This window comes from Rhinopithecus bieti, unplaced genomic scaffold (genome assembly GCF_001698545.2).
Source record: "Rhinopithecus bieti isolate Rb0 unplaced genomic scaffold, ASM169854v2 scaffold_35856, whole genome shotgun sequence".
NCBI lineage: Eukaryota > Metazoa > Chordata > Mammalia > Primates > Cercopithecidae > Rhinopithecus > Rhinopithecus bieti.
In genome coordinates this window covers 213405-231939 of record NW_016815820.1, presented here as the reverse complement: position 1 = coordinate 231939, position 18535 = coordinate 213405, and the positions used below count along the sequence as shown (strand labels likewise).

The 18535-nt window shown below is 39.6% G+C and overlaps 1 protein-coding gene across 1 annotated transcript in view; it reads right to left on the bottom strand.

Moving 5' to 3' along the window:
- The window catches only part of SPAG9 (sperm associated antigen 9), a 160650-nt gene that overhangs the window by 63155 nt on the left and 78960 nt on the right, over positions 1-18535 (bottom strand). The window contains exon 6 of the mRNA XM_017853862.1: positions 8746-8787. Coding sequence (XP_017709351.1) covers positions 8746-8787 — 42 coding nt within the window. The remainder of the gene's footprint in view (positions 1-8745; positions 8788-18535) is intronic.

Sequence of the window (18535 nt, the reverse complement as noted above, 5' to 3'; positions counted from 1 at the left end):
AATTATATATATATAAAATTCCCTTAAGGGAGTATCAGTAGGAATTACTGCCACATCGATTTAGCTATTGATGCTGAAGTGGTAGCTTTAGATCCACCCTGGCTAACATCAGAAAGTTCAACCTACAAATAAAAGTAATTTAGAAGAAATTTTAATTGAGTAATTTATTCTAAAGTACTTTAAAATGGGTTAAGAAATAAACTTGTCTGGAGAAAGTTATAATATTTTTAAAAGGCAATAAAGAGTCACCGATTATCAATAAATAATCTCTCTAGCTCCTCTGCAAATAACTGGGAAATATTTAAGTAAATCGTATTTTTCCAGACATACACGAGATTTTTCTCTTTTTTTCTAAGACAGAGCCTCACTCTGTCACCCAGGCTGGAGTGCAGTGGCATAATCTCAGCTCACTGCAACCTCCACCTCCCAGGCTCAAGCGATTCTCATGCCTCAGTCCCCTGAGCACCTATGATTACAGGCGTGTGTCACCATGCCCCACTAATTTTTTGTATTTTTGGTAGAGACGGGGTTTTGCCACACTGCCTAGGCTGGTCTCAAACACCTGGCCTCAAGTGATCCGCTGGCCTCGGCCTCCCAAAGTGCTTGGATTACAGGCATGAGCCATTGTGCCCAGCTGATTTTTCTAAATGGCAAATTTGAAAATAAAATATGAAAGGCATTAGCAGCCAGGCTTGGTGGCTCACGCCTAAAATCCCAACACTTTGGGAGGCCCAGGGAGGCAGATCACCTGAGGTCAGGAGTTTGAGACCAGCCTCGCCAACATGGCGAAACCTCATATCTACTAACAATATGAAAATTAGGCCTGGTGGCAGGTGTCTGTAATCCCAGCTACCGGGGAGGCAGAGGTTGCAGTGAGCCAAGATCGCGCCACTGCACTCCAGCCTGGGGCATAGAGTGAGACTCTCTCCAAAAAAGGAAAAGCATTAGCAATAAAATTACACACTGATGTCAACATCATTTTAATGGCAGTTGCAATACTGTATCACTAATTACAGTATATTGTACGTATTAATTATAATATATTGTACAACATCTTTGACGCAATCAATATAACATATAAAAATAAAATAGTATATCCATGTTTAAGAGTACAATACTTCAGCCAGGTGTGGTGGCTCACGCCTGTAATCCCAGTACTTTGGGAGGCCAAGGTAGACAGATCACCTGAGGTCAGGAGTTCGAGACCAGCCTGGCCAACATGGAAAAGCCCCGACTCTACTAAACATACAAAAATTAGCTGGGCCTGGTGGCACACGTCTGTAATCCCAGCTATTCGGGAGGCTGAGGCAGGAGAATCACTTGAACCCAGGAGGCAGAGATCGCAGTGAGCCAAGATCGCACCATTGCACTCCAGCCTGGGTGACAAGAGTAAGACTCTGTCTCAAAAAAAAAACAAAAAAGAGTACTTCTTACTTCCATACTTCAAGCATGCCTGTAATCCCAGCTACTTCGGAGGCTGAGGCACAAGAAGCGCTTGAATGGCCTGGGCAACACAGCAAGATCCCATCACATAAAACAGTAATAATGTATTGTACACTTAAAATTTTTAGAAGGTAGATCTCACATTAAATGTTCTTACCACAATACAATAAAAAAGGCTGAGGCAGGAGAATCGCTTGAACCCATGAGGCAGAGGTTTCAGTGAGCTGAGATCACACCACTGAACTCCAGTTTGGGCGACAGAGCGAGACTTCATCTCAAAAAAAAAAAAAAAAAAAAAAAATTGCCAGGTGCAGTGGCTCACGCCTGTAATCCCAGCACTTTGGGAGGCCAAGACGGGTGGATTAGTTGAGGTCAGGAGTTCCAGACCAGCTTGGCCAACACGTGGAAGCCCTGTCTCTACTAAAAATAAAAAAATAAGCCAGGCATGGTGGCACATGCCAGTAATCCCAGGTACTCGGGAGGCTGAGAGGCAGGAGAATCGCTTGAACCCAGGAGGCGGAGGTTGCAGTGAGTCAAGATTGCGCCACTGCACTCTAGCCTGGTGAAAGGGCGAGACTCCGTCCCAAAAAAAAAAAAAAAAAATTGCTAACTATTTTCTTTAACTGGTAACTGGCACCCAATATAAAAGTATCTGATAGAAACCTACTAATTCCAGCAAATTCATCTGTTTGGAGTTGAGTCAAAAAGACTGACAATATTAAAATTAAAAAAAAAAAAAAACCCTGACAGTATTTAATACCTCTGCAGCCAAAGAGGCTGATAGCGAAAACAACTACAAGTCCCTCTGAGCACCATTTGCATTGTCTTTGCTTTGATACACACTCTATTAAAAAATAAGCAGCATTTGGCTGTGCATGGTCAGCTCATACCCATAATCCCAGCACTTTAAGAGGTTAAGGTGAGCATATCACCTGAGCCCACGAGTTTGAGAACAGCCTGGGAAACCTGGTGAAACACTGTCTCTACTAAAAATGCCAAAAATTAGCCCAGCATGGTGGTGCACGCCTGTAGTCCCAGCTATGAGCAAGGCTAAGGCATGAGAATTGTTTGAATCCAGGAGGCAGAGGCTGCAGTGAACTGAGATTGAGCCTATGTTATCATGTACATGAATTCTCATTCTTTAAAGGTTTCAAATGTAACACACATTAAAAAATATAAAATAAACAGTTTGTATTTCCAATAAACAGTGTTGATGAAAACACTTAAAACCCATTAAGACTACGGATTCAGAAAGCCCTAGAGAATACTGAGTTCATCTATACGAGCAAGTGATATGCCTTTGAAACTGTGTCAAAAATAAATAATTTGAGGTCAATCTTGGAATTGTCATTTACCTCTTAAATATAGAGAAATTATTTCTTCTTCCTCCTTATTATTCCAGTCTCCCACTCCCCACAAAAGGCAGGTTATTTTCACCTTAGAAAAAATTGTACTTAGTAATTTAAAAGTTCACAACATAAAAAGTGTGCCAAAGGCCCACTTTCCAAATTCACTTGTGGATCTGGGGGCATGCAATAAAATAACCAGGAGACAGTCTAGATATCATGGGGTGAAAAAATAAAAAATGAAAAATAAAATAACCAGGAGAGAGCTGAACCTAAAACAGGAAAGGGACCTGATACCTCAGCAATCCCAAGGTTTCAGGCTACAAGGAAGTGGTTAATCAGGATCTACTTAGAAGAAAATTATGTTTTAAATTTATCCTAGGCTATCCAAATAACATGAGATTTGCTTACATGTAACTTACTTCCCTTTTATATTTACCACATAAAAATATTTTACACTCTTTAAAATAGCTCACTGTGTGGGCTATACTTCTGACAACTAGATCCCAGAGACACAGCATGAGAGCTGAGAAGGGAAAAGCTCTGATTTTAGGGGGTGAGCCATTTTTCTTTTTTTTTGTTTTTTTTTTGTTTTTTTTTGAGATGGAATTTCGCTCTTGTTGCCCAGGCTGTAGTGCAATGGCGCAATCTCGACTCGCCACAACCTCTGCCTCCCGGATTCAAGTGATTCTCCTGCCTCAGCCTCCCGAGTAGCTGGGATTACAGGCACGCACCACCACGCCCAGCTAATTTTGTATTTTTAATAGAGATGGGGTTTCTCCATGTTGGTCAGGCTGGTCTCGAACTCCCAACCTCAGGTGATCCACCTGCCTCAGCCTTCCAAAGTGCTGGGTTTACAGATGTGAGCCACTGTGCCCAGCCGGGAAACCATTTTTGAAAGAGGCCTTTCTTCTTGGTATCCCAGGCAGTGGTGACATAAACCTTCTAAGATTAGCAGAAAAGCACTTAGATGGGAAATCGGACACAGCATTTGGCCAGGGGTACAATATTCTTGTATTATACCTCACTAACTGTCTCCAACTAAAGATAGAATGAGGCTAAGCACAGTGTCTCATGTGTGTAATCACAGCCCTTTGGGAGGCCAAGGGATCACTTGAGGCCAGGAGTTCGAGACCAGCCTGGCCAACATGGTGAATCCTCGTCTCTACTAAAAATACAAAAATTAGCTGGGCATAGTGGCATATGCCCATAATCTCAGCTACCCGGGCAGCTGAGGCACGAAGAATCACTTGAATCCAGAAGGGGGTGGAGGTTGCAGTGAGCCAAGATCATACCACTGCACCCAGCCTGGGCAACAGAGCAAAACCTTTTTTCTAAAAAAAAAAAAAAAAAATCAATGTGTTAAAAATTAAAATACATTTTTGGTCAACAGTACTCTCACAAGATAATACAATCATGTGCCGTATCTGCATAATGACGTTTTGGTCAATAATAGACAGCATATAGCATATATGGTGGTGGTCCCATGAGATTAAAATGAAGCTGAAAAATTCATGTTGCCCAGTGATGTTGCAACTGTCATAAATCCCAGTGCAATGCACTAGGGTGTTAACAAAACTACTACACTGCCAGGTGTATAAAAGTATAGTACATACAATTCTATACCGTACATAATACTTGATAAACAATTATGTTACTGGTTTATGTATTTACTATAATTTTGTTATTTTAAAGTATACTTCTCCTTCTACTTAAAAATAATAATAAAGTTAACTATAAAACAGCCTCAGGTGGGTGCTGCAAAAGTACCCTAGAAGAAGGCATTGTCATCATAGGAGGTGACAGCTCCATGTGTGTCATTGCCCCTGAAAATTTTCCAGTGGGACAAGATGTGGAGGTGGAAAATACTGACATTGATGATCCTGATCTCGTGTAAGCCAAGCCTAATAATATGTGTGTGTTTTGGTTTTTGACAGAAAAGTTTAAAAAGCAAAAAGTAAATAAATAAATAAATAAATAGACAAAAGCTTACAGAATAAGGATATAAAGAAAATATTTTCATAGAGCTATACAATTGTGTTTGTGTTTTAAGCTAAACATTATTTTAAAAAGTCAAAAAGGTAAAAAAAATTTTTTAAGTTTATAAAGTAAGTAAGTTACAGTAAGCTAAGGTTAATTTATTATTGAAGAGGCCGGGCGCGGTGGCTCAAGCCTGTAATCCCAGCACTTTGGGAGGCCGAGACGGGCGGATCACAAGGTCAGGAGATCGAGACCATCCTGGCTAATACGGTGAAACCCCGTCTCGTCTCTACTAAAGAATACAAAAAACTAGCCTAGCCGGGCGACAAGGCAGGCGCCTGTAGTCCCAGCTACTTGGGAGGCGGAGGCAGGAGAATGGCGTAAACCTGGGAGGCGGAGCTTGCAGTGAGCTGAGATCCGGCCACCGCACTCCAGCCTGGGCGACAGAGCCAGACTCTGTCTCAAAAAAAAAAGAAAAGAAAAAAAAAATTTATTATTGAAGAAAAAAATTAATGTAGTATAGTTTAAGTGGACAGCATTTTATAAAGTCTGCAATAATGTCCAGTAATGCTCTAGGCCTTCATATTCACTCACTGCTCACTCACTGACTCACCAAGAGCAATTTGCAGTCCTGCAAACTCCATCCATGGTAAGTGCCCTATAGAGGTAAACCATTTTAAATATTTCATTTTTTTTTTTTTACTGTATGTTTTCTATGTTTAGGTACACAAAATACTTACCATTGTGTTACAACTGGCCTACAGTATTCAGTACGTGCTGTACAGGTTGCAGTCTAAGAGCAACAGGCCATACTATATAGTTTAGGTGTGTAGTAAGCTATACCATCTAGGTTTGTGTAAATTCACTCTGTGATGTTCCTACAACAAAATCACCTAACTACACATTTCTCAGAATGTATCTCTGTTGTTCCTACAACAAAATCACCTAACTACACATTTCTCAGAATGTATCTCTGTTGTTAAGCGACACATGACTATGCATGCAAACAAGGGAAAATTCTTAAGAGGTCCTAACTGAAAAGCATTTATTACAAATCATTCAACATAAAGTTCCAGGGGAGTTGCATGCTGTTATTTCACATTCAATCTGTGGCTTCTTGAGACTGCAAATTCCTATTTTACATTAGACTTTACATGTCACATGCCAGGTTGTGCTGTTTTGGCTAATACTCTTGACTGCAAATGACCACTGGCCTATCAAATCCTATTGTCTGACATCATTAAGATACCTTTTTCAATGGCATGAGTGGTGTCAAACATGGAGACTTACACAGTTGTCAAGTCTCTTTCTAACATATTTATTTTATAGCCCCAATCCCCCTTTAGAGCCTTTAGGGAACTGCCACATCATAGGTGTACATGTCACTAGAGAATGTTCACAAAAAGCTAGTACAAGATTTGGAAGTACATGTAAAAGAATGGCATGTCTGTGCATATTTAAATTGTGCTTTGAAAAAAAAAAAAATAGATGTAACACAAATGGCCAAGAAGCATATACAATGATGATCAACACCACTAATCACTGGAGAAATGCAAATCAAAACCACAATGAGTTATCATCACCTGGCCCCCATCAGGATGACTACTATCAAGAAAAAGAGGATGTGAATACATTAGACACTTGTGCATAGGGGGTAGGATTGTAAAATGATGCAACCACTCTGGAAAACAGTAAGAAAGTTCCTAAAAACATTAAAAATAGAACTACCATATCGTCCAGCAATCTCACTTCCGGGTATATGCTCATAAAAAAATTATTCATAACAGCCATAAGGTGAAACCAACCCAAATGTCTATTAACAAATAAATAAACAAAATGTGGTGTACACATACAATCAAATATTACTCAGCCTTAAAAAGGAAGAGAATTCTGTCACATGCTATAACATGAATGAACCTTGAGCACATTACGCTAAATGAAATAAGCCAGCCTCAAAAAGACAAATACTATATGATTCTATTTATGTGCAGTATTTAATATGTGACATCGAATTCATAGAAACAGAAAGTAAAATGGTAGTTTCCAGGGGCTAGAGGAGTTGGAAAGGAAGTTATTATTTAATAAGTGTAGAGTTTTAGATTTGCAAGATGAAAAAGCTCTGGTGCTGTTTTACAATAATATGAATATACATAACACTATTGAACTGTATACTTACACTATCGAACTATATACTTAAAAATGGTTAAAATGGTCATTTTTTTTCTCCCTGTAGAGACCACAACAGAGCTTGTAAGATGGTAATGTTTACGTGTTTTTACCACACACACAAAATAAATGTCATTACTTTTAGTTTTACTTGAGATACTGCAGTAAAAGCAATCTAGTCTTTGTGCCATTTTCTTATGGGTTTTAGATATCAGGCTAAAAGTCTATAAGCTCTTCAAAATATTTTCATTTGTTCCATTTACCAAATGCACCATGTGCTTAGTGCTATATAGAATATATATGTCATGTATTATCTGGCTTTGCAGCATAACTATTTTCTAACAGACTATAAACGATGTTTACAACTAGAAAAAACAAATTATCCCATTCGGTTCAACTTACAGACACTACATGCCAATGTAGTGTTTTCCTGAGTAGCCTAACTTCTGAAATAAGCTATATAAAGGCAAGCAACTCTGCTATGTAAGTCTGTCTCTTAGATTTGAGGATTTTAAGCAAAATGAAAATAAAGACAAAACTACAAACAACCAACTAGCCCCACATAGGATCCCTTACTATTAACACAATAATAATTTTAGACCTACATTTCTTTCTCCCCAAGTGAAAGTAAGTCTCTAAAGCACTGGTTCTTAAAATTCTTTTGATTTACAGCTATGTGGCATAAAAAAGTTACAAAATGATGCGCACATGCATTCTTCTGGAGAGTTTCAAATAATTTGGTTCCTAAGAGTCTGTGACCCAAAGGAAACACTAAAAACCTTAACTCTAGATACTCACATTTCAGTCAAATCCATCTAAGTGTAAATAGAATGGTAGCTTCAAGAGAATTCCAATTATTAAAGGAAAGGTATGAATGTCCTAACACTGAGTATATTTCGAAGGAACAGGGTACTTTTTCACTGTTGATGCTAGAGGGCTTCCATGGACCCAGGTCAACCCCTGACCTAGCACGTAAGAGAAAGTCACAGATATCTTGTTATCCCCAGTGCCCAGCATATTAAGCCTGACATGTAGCAGGCTACTTTTTTTTTTTTTTTTTTGAGATGGAGTCTCACTATGTTGCCCAGGCTGAGAGGGCAGTGGCACCACCTTAGCTCACTGCAACCTCCATCTCCTTGGTTCAAGCAATTCTCTTGCTTCAGCCTCCTGTATAGCTGGGATTACAGATGTCTGCCACCACGCCCAGCTAATTTTTGCATTTTTAGTAGAGACAAGGTTTCACCATATTGGCCAGGCTGGTCTTGCACTCCTGATCAAGTGATCCACCTGCCTCAGTCTCCCAGAGTGTTTGGGATTTCAGGCATGAGCCACCACACCTGGCCTGTAGTAGGCTCTTAACAGATGTTTGATGAATAAAGCTGGATGGTGCCCTGACTGGAGATGAAGAACTTGAACAAACTACGGAAGCAGTCCACGGTAAGATGACACACTAGGCCACATCCAGGACACATACAAGTTATAAACATTATGCCCTGAGGAAGGTATTTCTGGAAAGTATACCATTACATAGAGCTGGATAAATGGAAACAGGCTGAATTTCACAGAATTTACTTATATTTTCTTTCCTTTATTTAAAAATGCTTACTTTGGGGAAGGAATAAATTACAGATTACAGTAAAGCCCTGACAACCACTATAGTGGAAATAGTTTTCTTTTATATTTCAGTGAATTATAACAATAGTCTTCCAAACTGAGCATCTGATGTCTTGAGAATAGCAGTTGAGGAAGTAATCAATAGTTAATCACTTTAGTGTACTTTTTGCAAAATGTTAAGAAGCACCATTCTCACCTCCTGTTCTACAGCCTTCTGAGGTTCAGGACTATTGCTGACCTAGGAAGAGGGAAGATTATAAAAGAGAAAAAAATTACGTGTTTACTAGGTTTTAACATAGCTGTATCTTTGGCTTGTACTATCTCCCAGGATACAAGATTCATCTAATATCTACTGTGTTTAAAATGAGGGCTGGAGGCTTTGTTTTCATTTGACTTAAGCTGACCTTACGAAGTAATACCATGGTTCAGAAGCCGCCATTTGGATCAATGTCTTATCGACATGCAGTTCATGATTTAACCTTTTTTCCTACTTCCACTACCTTATGAAATCTTCTTGATGTTTATTCCAGTCCAGTCCCTTTGACTATTTAACATACCAATATTCCAGTGCAGCATACTCAGAAATGTTTATCACACCTCCTTCGATCATTTCTGAATTAGTTAGATAACACTCATGATCAAAGGATCACCAAAATCCAAATCCTTTTTCTTTTCTTTTTTGAGATAAGGTCTCACTCCTGTCGCCCAGGCTGGAGTGCAGTGACACAATCATGGCTCACTGCAGCCTCAACTTCGCAGGGTTCAGGTGATTTTCCCACCTCAGCCTCCCAAGTAGCTGGGACTATAGGTGTACCCCACCATGCCTGGATAAATTGTTGTATTTTTAGTAGAGATTTGGTCACGCCATGTTGCCCAGGCCGGTCTCGAAATCCTGGGCTCAAGTGATCCACCTTCCTTGGCCTCCCAAAGTGCTAGGATTACAGGCATGAGCCACGTGCCCAGTCCCAAATCCTTTTTCATAAAAATCTATTTATTCATATTCTTTATTTCCATCTATACATTTTCCCTCTATGAGATGGATGTGTTTCTCTTAAATACAAAGCAACAGTTTTAAATACTCTTGGTCTGGAAATTCATCAAAGTCTTCTTGAAAGGCTGCTAGCTCTCAGTTATGCCCTTAAAAATACACAGATTAGGCTGGCCGCAGTGGCTTACACCTGTAATCCCAGCTACTTTGGGAAGCCAAGGGAGATGGATCACCTGAGGTCAGGAGTCCGAGACCAGCCTGACCAGCATGAAGAAAACTCGTCTCTACTAAAAATACAAAACTAGCCAGGCGTGGTGGTGGGCACCTGTAATCCCAGCTACTCTGGAGGCTGAGGCAGGAGAATCATTTGAACCCAGGAGGTGGAGGTTGCAGTGAGCCAAGATCACGCCATTGCACTACAGCCTGGGCAACAAGAGCGAAACTCCATCTCAACAAGACAAAAAATAAAAAATACACAGATTAGCAAGGCATGATTCACTTTATAGGAAACCAGACTGCCTCTTCTTTAATAGACTTAGCTTTTTCCCCCCTAGCTTTATTGAGATATAACTGACAAATACAGTATACAGTTAAGGTGATTTTTAAAATACATATTGTGAAACAATCACCACATTCAAGCCAATAAACACATCTAGCACGTCATACTTGTTTTTGGTGGTAAGAGCACTTAATGTTTATTTATATGATCCTTGATTCTGGATTCTCATAATCTTTAATCATTCTCTTCATCAAAACCAGGTAAAACTTGGGTAGCTCTCTCTATATAAAAGTAGAAAGATTGTCAAGATATGTCATTAAATGAAAAAAAAAACATCAAGCAGCAGGAAAATACTTATAAACCCACTTATCTTAAAAAGACATTATATCTATGTGTACCTGTAAAGAAAAGGCCAAGGATTCATCAACTATTTACAATGACGGGGAGGAAATGAAATTTAGGGTTGAAGAAACTTCCCATTCCTACTCTATTTTATTCAGTATTACTAAAAATCGTGAAACTGAATTAACATAATTTTTTTTGACACGGGATCTTGCTATATTGCCCAGGCTGGAATGACATGGCTATTCACAGGCACCATTATAGTGCACTGCAACCTGGAACTCCTGGCTTCAAGCAGTTTTCTCACCTCAGCCTCCTGAGTAGTAAAATAACTATTTTCTTTTTTTCTTTTTTGTTGAGACAGAGTCTCGCTGTGTCACCCAGGCTGGACAATCTCGGCTCACTGCAACTTCCACCTCCCGGGTTCACACCATTCTCCTGCCTCAGCCTCCTGAGTAGCTGGGACTACAGGCGCCCACGGCCATGCCCGGCTAATTTTTGTATTTTTAGTGGAGACGGGGTTTCACCATGTTAGCCAGGATGGTCTCAATCTCCTGACCTCATGATCTGCACGCCTCGGCCTCCCAAAGTGCAGGGACTACAGGCTTGAGCCACCGCGCCTGGCCTAAAATAACTTTTTAAAAGAAATATAAAGGCCTGTTTTAGAAAATATTTGGACCTCTGAGCACCTTAACAACATTTCTAGTACATGGCATTGTGCCTAACGCAGTGAGCATCAATAAATTTTTTTAAGTGAAAAAGGTAATTTTTTCAGTAGAAAATATGTTAAACAACTTCTCCTATTCTAAAAGTTCGTTTAAACAGTAAACATAAGTTTTTTGTTTTTTGTTTTTTTTTGGAGATGGAGTCTCGCTCTGTCACCCAGGCTGGAGTGCAATGGCACGATCTTGGCTCACTGCAACCTCTGCCTCCTGGGTTCAAGTGATTCTTCTTCCTCAGCCTCCTGAGTAGCTGGGACTACAGGCGTGCGCCACCATGCCCGGCTAATTTTTGTATTTTTATTAGAGACAGGGTTTTGCCATGTTGGCCAGGCTGGTCTCGAACTCCTGACCTCAGATGATCCACCTACCTTGGCCTCCTAGAGTGCTGGGATTACAGGCGTGAGCCACCACACCCAGCCTAAACGTAAGTATTAATAAATACCTATGTGCCAATTACCTCAGATGAAGTCACATTTAAAATACAATATTTAAACACCATAATTTTAAAAGCACTGCTTATTTACATTTTTACCAGTTTCCATTCTCAACATACATAATAGGCATCTTGGTCAACAAATAACACAATAAAATCTTTACCCTTCTTTTCCTTCGAAATCTAACAGTCACCTATGGGTGGTTCCTAAAGTTATCACGTGAAGATATATATGAGGAAGAAAAGCTTATAAGCAAAAATTGAGTTTATAGAACAAATTCCTTATCCACTGTCAAAAGCAAAAACAATATGAAATATTATAACACATAATCCATTTTTTCTTAAAACTCTACTTTTATTTTACCCTAGTATGTACACTAATACAAAATTCTATAAAGGAGGTATAAACTAATGGAAAAACTCAAACCAGAAATAAAAGAATGAATAGTGCCTAGATCTTGGTTCCTAAATACCCTTCTCCCAAAAAATGTGCCAGAGCTCCTTTGAGAAGTAGTCAAATTTTTAAGAGTGGGGCAGGGAAAATACAACAGCTTGGAACATCTTTTGGTGCCAGTAAGGAAGAAAGCACTCAAAAAGGATGGGGTATGTCAAAAGAACACAGGAGCCATACTGCAAGAGCTCTCAATGTCCAAAGCTAGAATAATTTGAGAACCCAAAGAAATTATAGGTTTGCATAGCCCACAGAATAAAATATATACATATATGTGTGTATATATATGTATATGTGTGTGTGTGTATACACACATATATATAATCTCCATTGAATCCAAACTGGAATGGAGGGAAGGGGGGAAGAAGACAACTCTCCCTGATAGAAGAATTCCAATTAATAAATGTAGAATGAAGAAAACAGAACTATTAGCAATATTTTACTAATAATTGTTGTAGGCAAAATCCACTGTGGATGCTAAAATCAGTGAATGAAAGTTTGAACAGAAACAGGATATCTACATAGTCTCAAAGTATATCCACACCAAGACACTAGATTCTGTTGTATTCTCACCAAAAATACATAACCTCAATCTAATAATGAGAAATCAGAGAAGCCCAAATGGAGAGACATTCTACAAAACAACTAACCAGTACTCTTCAAAAAATCTCAAGGTCATGAAAGACAAGACAAGACTGAGGAACTGTTACATGCTGGGAAGACTGGGGAGACATAACGTATAAATGCAATGTGGAAGCCAGGTGTGGTAGCTTATGCCTATAATCCCTGCACTTTGGCAGGCTGAGACAGCAGGATCACCTCAGGCCAGGAGTTCGAGACCAATCTGGGCAACCTAGTGAGGCCCTGTCTGTAATAAAAATTTTTTTTAAAAAAAAGCAATGTGGGATCCTGGGCTGGATTCTGGAAGGGAAAAAGGATATTAGTGGAAAACTGGTAAAACTCAAATACAGGTTTACCTAACAGTATTGTACCAATGTTAATTTCATAGCTTCGATGACTGTATTGTGGTTAATGTCAGGGGATGCTGTGTGAAGGGTATATGGAACGCTGTACTATTTTTGCAACTTTCCTGTAAGTCTAAAATTACTTCAAAGAAGTTATTTAAAACTGCAAACTTTAACTTTTTAAATTAAACATGCATTTTGTAATAGGAATTGTAAATAACAATAGATATGATTCAACTACTACAGAGATTAAAGCTTGTGGAAACTAAAGAAATAGGAACAATTTCAGAACAACCACAAATGGAGGAGGATGGAAAATTCTCTCAACAAGAATGCTGGCTCTGTTTAGACATTTCCTGTTCTGCATGCTAAACACATCCCCTGAAGAATGCAGCACACATTGACTGGCTTTACATACCAAACTCTGCTAACAAGAGCTTCTCACAGCAGTTTACTAAAGTATCACAAGTCATGTGATTTTATGAGAACTCTCTGAAATTTTCACAAGTAGGTGTCCATCCAATTGGTTTAGTTAGTTAAAATTGCTTTTCTCAGATCTAAAGGTCACATTCTACTAATAATCAACAACCAAGGATGCTCTTCAAAGAAAAAAATACTTTTTTGGAGCACATATGTATACACATGCATATGTGTGTGTGCATGCTGCATGCCAGCCATATAATTTTCATGCTGCTTTGTAGACCTTGGTTGGTTATTTACCACAGTATTATTTGTAACTGCAAATAATACAGCAAAAGTCTAGGAAAAACTGAAGCTGTCCCAGCAACAAAGGAGATCTGAGTTGTAGCTGGGATATGTGATCCCTTCCCCTCTGCCCTTCTAGGATTCTGATGTATCAATTATCTTTCTTCACTCCCTTGTCTTTTTCTCTCTGTTGAACCCTTCTTGTAAGCATACCAACAACCCAGTCTCTCCCATTCTATACTTTTCCCCCCTGCTCTGCTAATCTCTACCTCAAGTTATCCTTTTTCTCTCCTCCCACCACAATCACCATTTTGGGTAGTCTATACATGTTATTTCCTCTTTTTATGATTTACAGTTACTCCTGTTACTGGCCCTACAACTTAAACTGCTCAAATCTACACCTATACATTTACACATTCAGTCCTCATTCTACATGACTTCCCCACACCAGCTGACCCTGCTGACATCTTCTTCCATTCTAAAACTCCCTTGTGCCTTGTCTTTCAGGGCTCATGTCTCTTACGGTCTCTCTTCTCTGCCACTACAGCCCTCCACTAATGCCCTTCTTTCCCCATGCATCTTCTTTCTTCTCCACTCCAGCCCCGTCTCCCCCTACCACACACAGATGCTGCCTTCCTCACCTGCTCAGGGTCTGACACCCTATACCTGGCACTTCTCCTTGGGGAGGCTCTCATCATCCTGCTTAGGGTCTTGTACCTCCAAGCCTGGCTGCCATCCTGCAGGGATGTCCTTAATGCTGCTGGGGCCCTGACTCTCTACAGCAGGCTACCCCATATGGATTACTCTCCTATCTTTGCTTGGGTTATAACAACCCCACCCCTGCTCCTAAGCACCATGGAAAGCCTTACCTTCCTCTGCCCTGCCTGGTGGCTTTAGAACTGAATTGTGCAGAAAGGAAAGAGAAAAGGAAGATGAAGCAATACTATACCACCTTAATAATTAAGCTTTATAGTAAATCTTAATACCTGGTAGCGCAAGTTCTTGTACTTATCATTCTTCAGGATTGTCTTGGCTATACTTGGCCTTTTCTTCTCCAATTCCTTCTTTAATTGTAGCTTCTTTGTGAACATAATTCAGTAAGATTAACTGTCTCACCTTAACATTTTGTCCATTCTCAGCCTTAGCCCATCATTGTTATTATTAATTATTTTTCTTGAGACAAGGACTTACTCTGTCACCCAGGCTGGAGTGCAGTAGCATGATCATGGCTCTCTATAGCCTCAGCCTCCCAGGCTCAAGTTGATCCTCCTGCCTGTTCCTCCTGAGTAGCAGGGACTAAAAGTGCACACCACCATGCCTAGCTAATTTTTAAATATTTTGTAGAGACAGAGTCGCTTGACACTAGAGGAATAAATGTTTAAAATAGGTAAAACACAAGCCGGGCACAGAGGCTCACACCTGTAATCCCAGGACTTTGGGACGCTGAGGCAGGCAGATCACTTGAAGTCAAGAGTTCGAGACCAGCCTGGCCAACATGGCAAAACCCCATGTCTACTAAAAATACAAAAATTAGCCAGGCATGGTGGTGCCCATCTGTAATTCCAGCTACTTGGGAGGCTGAGGCAAGAGAATCACTTGAACCCAGGAGGCAGAGGTTGCATAAGCCAAGATTGCACTACTGCACTCCAGCCTGGGGGATGAAGCTAGACTCCATCTCCAAACAAACAAACAAACAAAAAAATATATATATATATAGTGTGTGTGTGTGTGTGTGCATGTATAAACATTTTTTTTAAAAAAGGAAAAGAGATGGAGTCCCACTATGTTGCCCAGGCTGGTTTTGTACTCCTGGACTCAAGTGATCCTCCTGCCTTGGCCTCCCAAAGTACTCAGACTACAGGCATGAGCCACCATGTCCAGCCTATAGCACTTTTATAATACACTTTTTAACAGAACAGCTTTGATCATTTAACATAAGGAGTTTCTTTTTATCAATTTCACTAGAAGTCCCCAGGTATGAAATTCCTGTTAATAAAGCAATACATAACTTCTCTGCTTTCTTCTTGAACTGATCTCTAAATTCGATTTAAGGACAATCAATAGGGTGTTAGTCTCTAGTGTGTTAGTGAGAATACATGTAAACTGTGATATTTGGACTGGCCTTGAATGAGGGTATTTCTACTGGTGGTAATCTAGGCAAGGTAAAGCATATATATGTGAGGAAACTATAAAGAAAAGCAATTAGATGCAGAGGTCTAGAGTCCAGAGTAGGGATATGAGTTGGAGATTCAAATCTGTGAACACTGATGCACAGATGGCATTTACAGACATGGAATTTGATCTACCCAGATTAAGTAGAGAAGGGCTGAGGAGTACCTCAACATTTAGAAGTCCAAAAGCAGAAGAGAAACCAGCAATGGAGAAGGAATGGTGAAGAAAATCAGTGTGTGTTTGCCAGGGGGAATCCTGGAAGCAAACTGAAGGAAGTATTTCAAGAAGCTGAATATATTCAAATATATAAATGCTGCTAAAAGGTAAGATGAGGACTGAGAATTTTCCATTAGATTTGGAAAGATGGATTCTTTTGGCACCCTTGACAGAAGGCATGTTGGGGCAGTAAGTAGGACTGAAAGTCTGAGTGCAATGAAGAGAAAACCACCATATAAACATAATGAAGTTCTTCCCCACGTCAGGGCCTTCGCATTTGTCATCTCATCTTCCTCAACACGTACTCCTCCAGACCTTCCCATGCACCAGCACATCCCCATGCCAGGATGCAAGTCATCTTCCAGAGGCTTTCTCTCACACCCTAAAATAAGTGCCCTTCCTTACTAATTACTCTTTAGCTTACCTTGCTTTAACAATACTTGAAGTTCTATTATTTCATTTATTTGTCGATCTCCCTGAGATTGTGATAAATCAAGAATATGTACAAATATTTCTTTTTAAGAACTTGTACATTTTTCTAGGTGCATCATTCCTAGAAAATCCATTAGATTATAACCTCACTCACCACAGGTCTCTCACAGTTGAGAAATTTGTAACACACCAACAAAGAAGGGCCATAACTTTACAATCACTGGCAAATCCCCTTATCTGCTCCTCTTCTGCCACAAAGTTTTCTGTCATCCTCTCACAGGACATTTTCACCTTAACCTTACTTCACAGAAAAACTGTGGTAGTAAAACTAGTGTTAATTATAATTTACACCTTCAATTTTTTCATAATGAAGTCAAAACATGCCCTAAGATGGCCAGGTCATCCCCAATCTCAGGGGAAATGATATTTTAGAGTCTAGTCCAATTCCTGTTATACACGGAAACCAAAATGACAGGACATGTGACATACCTGTGGCATAGCCCACAAGTGAATCCTAAACCCCTGACTTCCAGCCCTGGTAAAGTAGAAAGTTATCTAGTGAACGACAAGGGCTTCGGTGAAAAATAAAATACTGTACATCCCAACTAGTAACATGATTTACAAACTAGACTTTGCCATTTTGTAAGCACCACCCCATTCATGGAAATCCTTATTCATTGAGTCTTTATCCCACTTAGTGACTCCATGTCCAGACCAAGTAGCGAGAGATAGGGTTTCGTTTTAGAAACTCTCTGGGAAGGACACAAGAAACTCCTCTGCTTAAGTCCATACTAATAATTTGTTAATTGGTTTAAAACTTGTCAGTAAAGTTCTGGCATACCCTATCATTGGATTAAAAAATAAAGAGAATTATAATAATCTCTTAAGGTGCACTTTTGGGTAGTAATTAAAATATAGTTACCATATGGGATTTTTTTGTACTAAAAGTATCCCTCCTACTTAATTTTGTTTTGGGAAAGTGGACACGGCAAGTAGGCGATTGAGACATGAGTGTTTTGGAAAATCTATTAAACCTACAAGAAGGCTAAAAGACCCACTGTGACAGGAGTAAAGAAAGAGAGAGTTGCAGCCAGGCATGGTGGCTCACGCCTGTAATTCCAGCACTTCGGGAGGCTGAGGCGGGTGGATCACCTGAGGTCAGGAGTTCGAGGCCAGCCTGATCAACATGGTGAAACTCCATCTCTATTCAAAATACTAAAATTAGCCAGGCATGGTGGTGGGTGCTGCAAATCCAGCTACTTGGGAGGCTAAGACAGAAGAATTGCTTGAACCCAGGAGGAGGAGGCTGCAGTGAGCCAAGGTTGCAGTAAGCAGAGATCGCACCACTGCACTCCAGCGTGAGCGACACAGCAAGATTCCATCTCAAAAAAAAAAAGGAGAGAGTTACCCAGTAACATCACTGTGGGCTAATACTGAGCACTATTAGCTTCTAACAAATTGAGTAAGAAGGGGGAAAAGGTAACCCCTATTGTTAAAAATGCTTTTCAGTGGGAGAAAAGCTATCAAATATTTATCAACTGCTTACTGTTTTGAGCACATTTCAAAGGTCAATAGAATGATTCTGAATGCCTCTACATTCTAGAGTTGAGAAAAAGACCACTTATCTTGTCCTCAAAGATTCTTTCTAACATCTAAAACAAATCATTCATTCAACAAACATGTTCTGAGTGCCTATAATGTGCTAGGCACTTTTCCAAGTGCTAGGGGGATACAGCAGTAAATAAACCTCATGGAATTCATGTTCTTAGGGAGGAGTCTAGAGGCAAATAAATACAGTAAATGACAGTATTTTAGAAGCATTGTTAAGAACTATCTTTACATGCTTAGACCATGACAAGTATTATGGAGAAAAATAAAGCAGGAAAAGGAAATAAGATACATGTAATTCATTTCTATTCATTGCAGTTGACCTGTTTCATGATAAGTAGATTTTATAAGGTAACAAAAAATCTTTAATAATCAGTATTATCTTTGTGAATATTTCATTTTAAAAGATACAGAACATAACTTGAAGTATTCTTTTTTTTTTTTTTTTTTTTT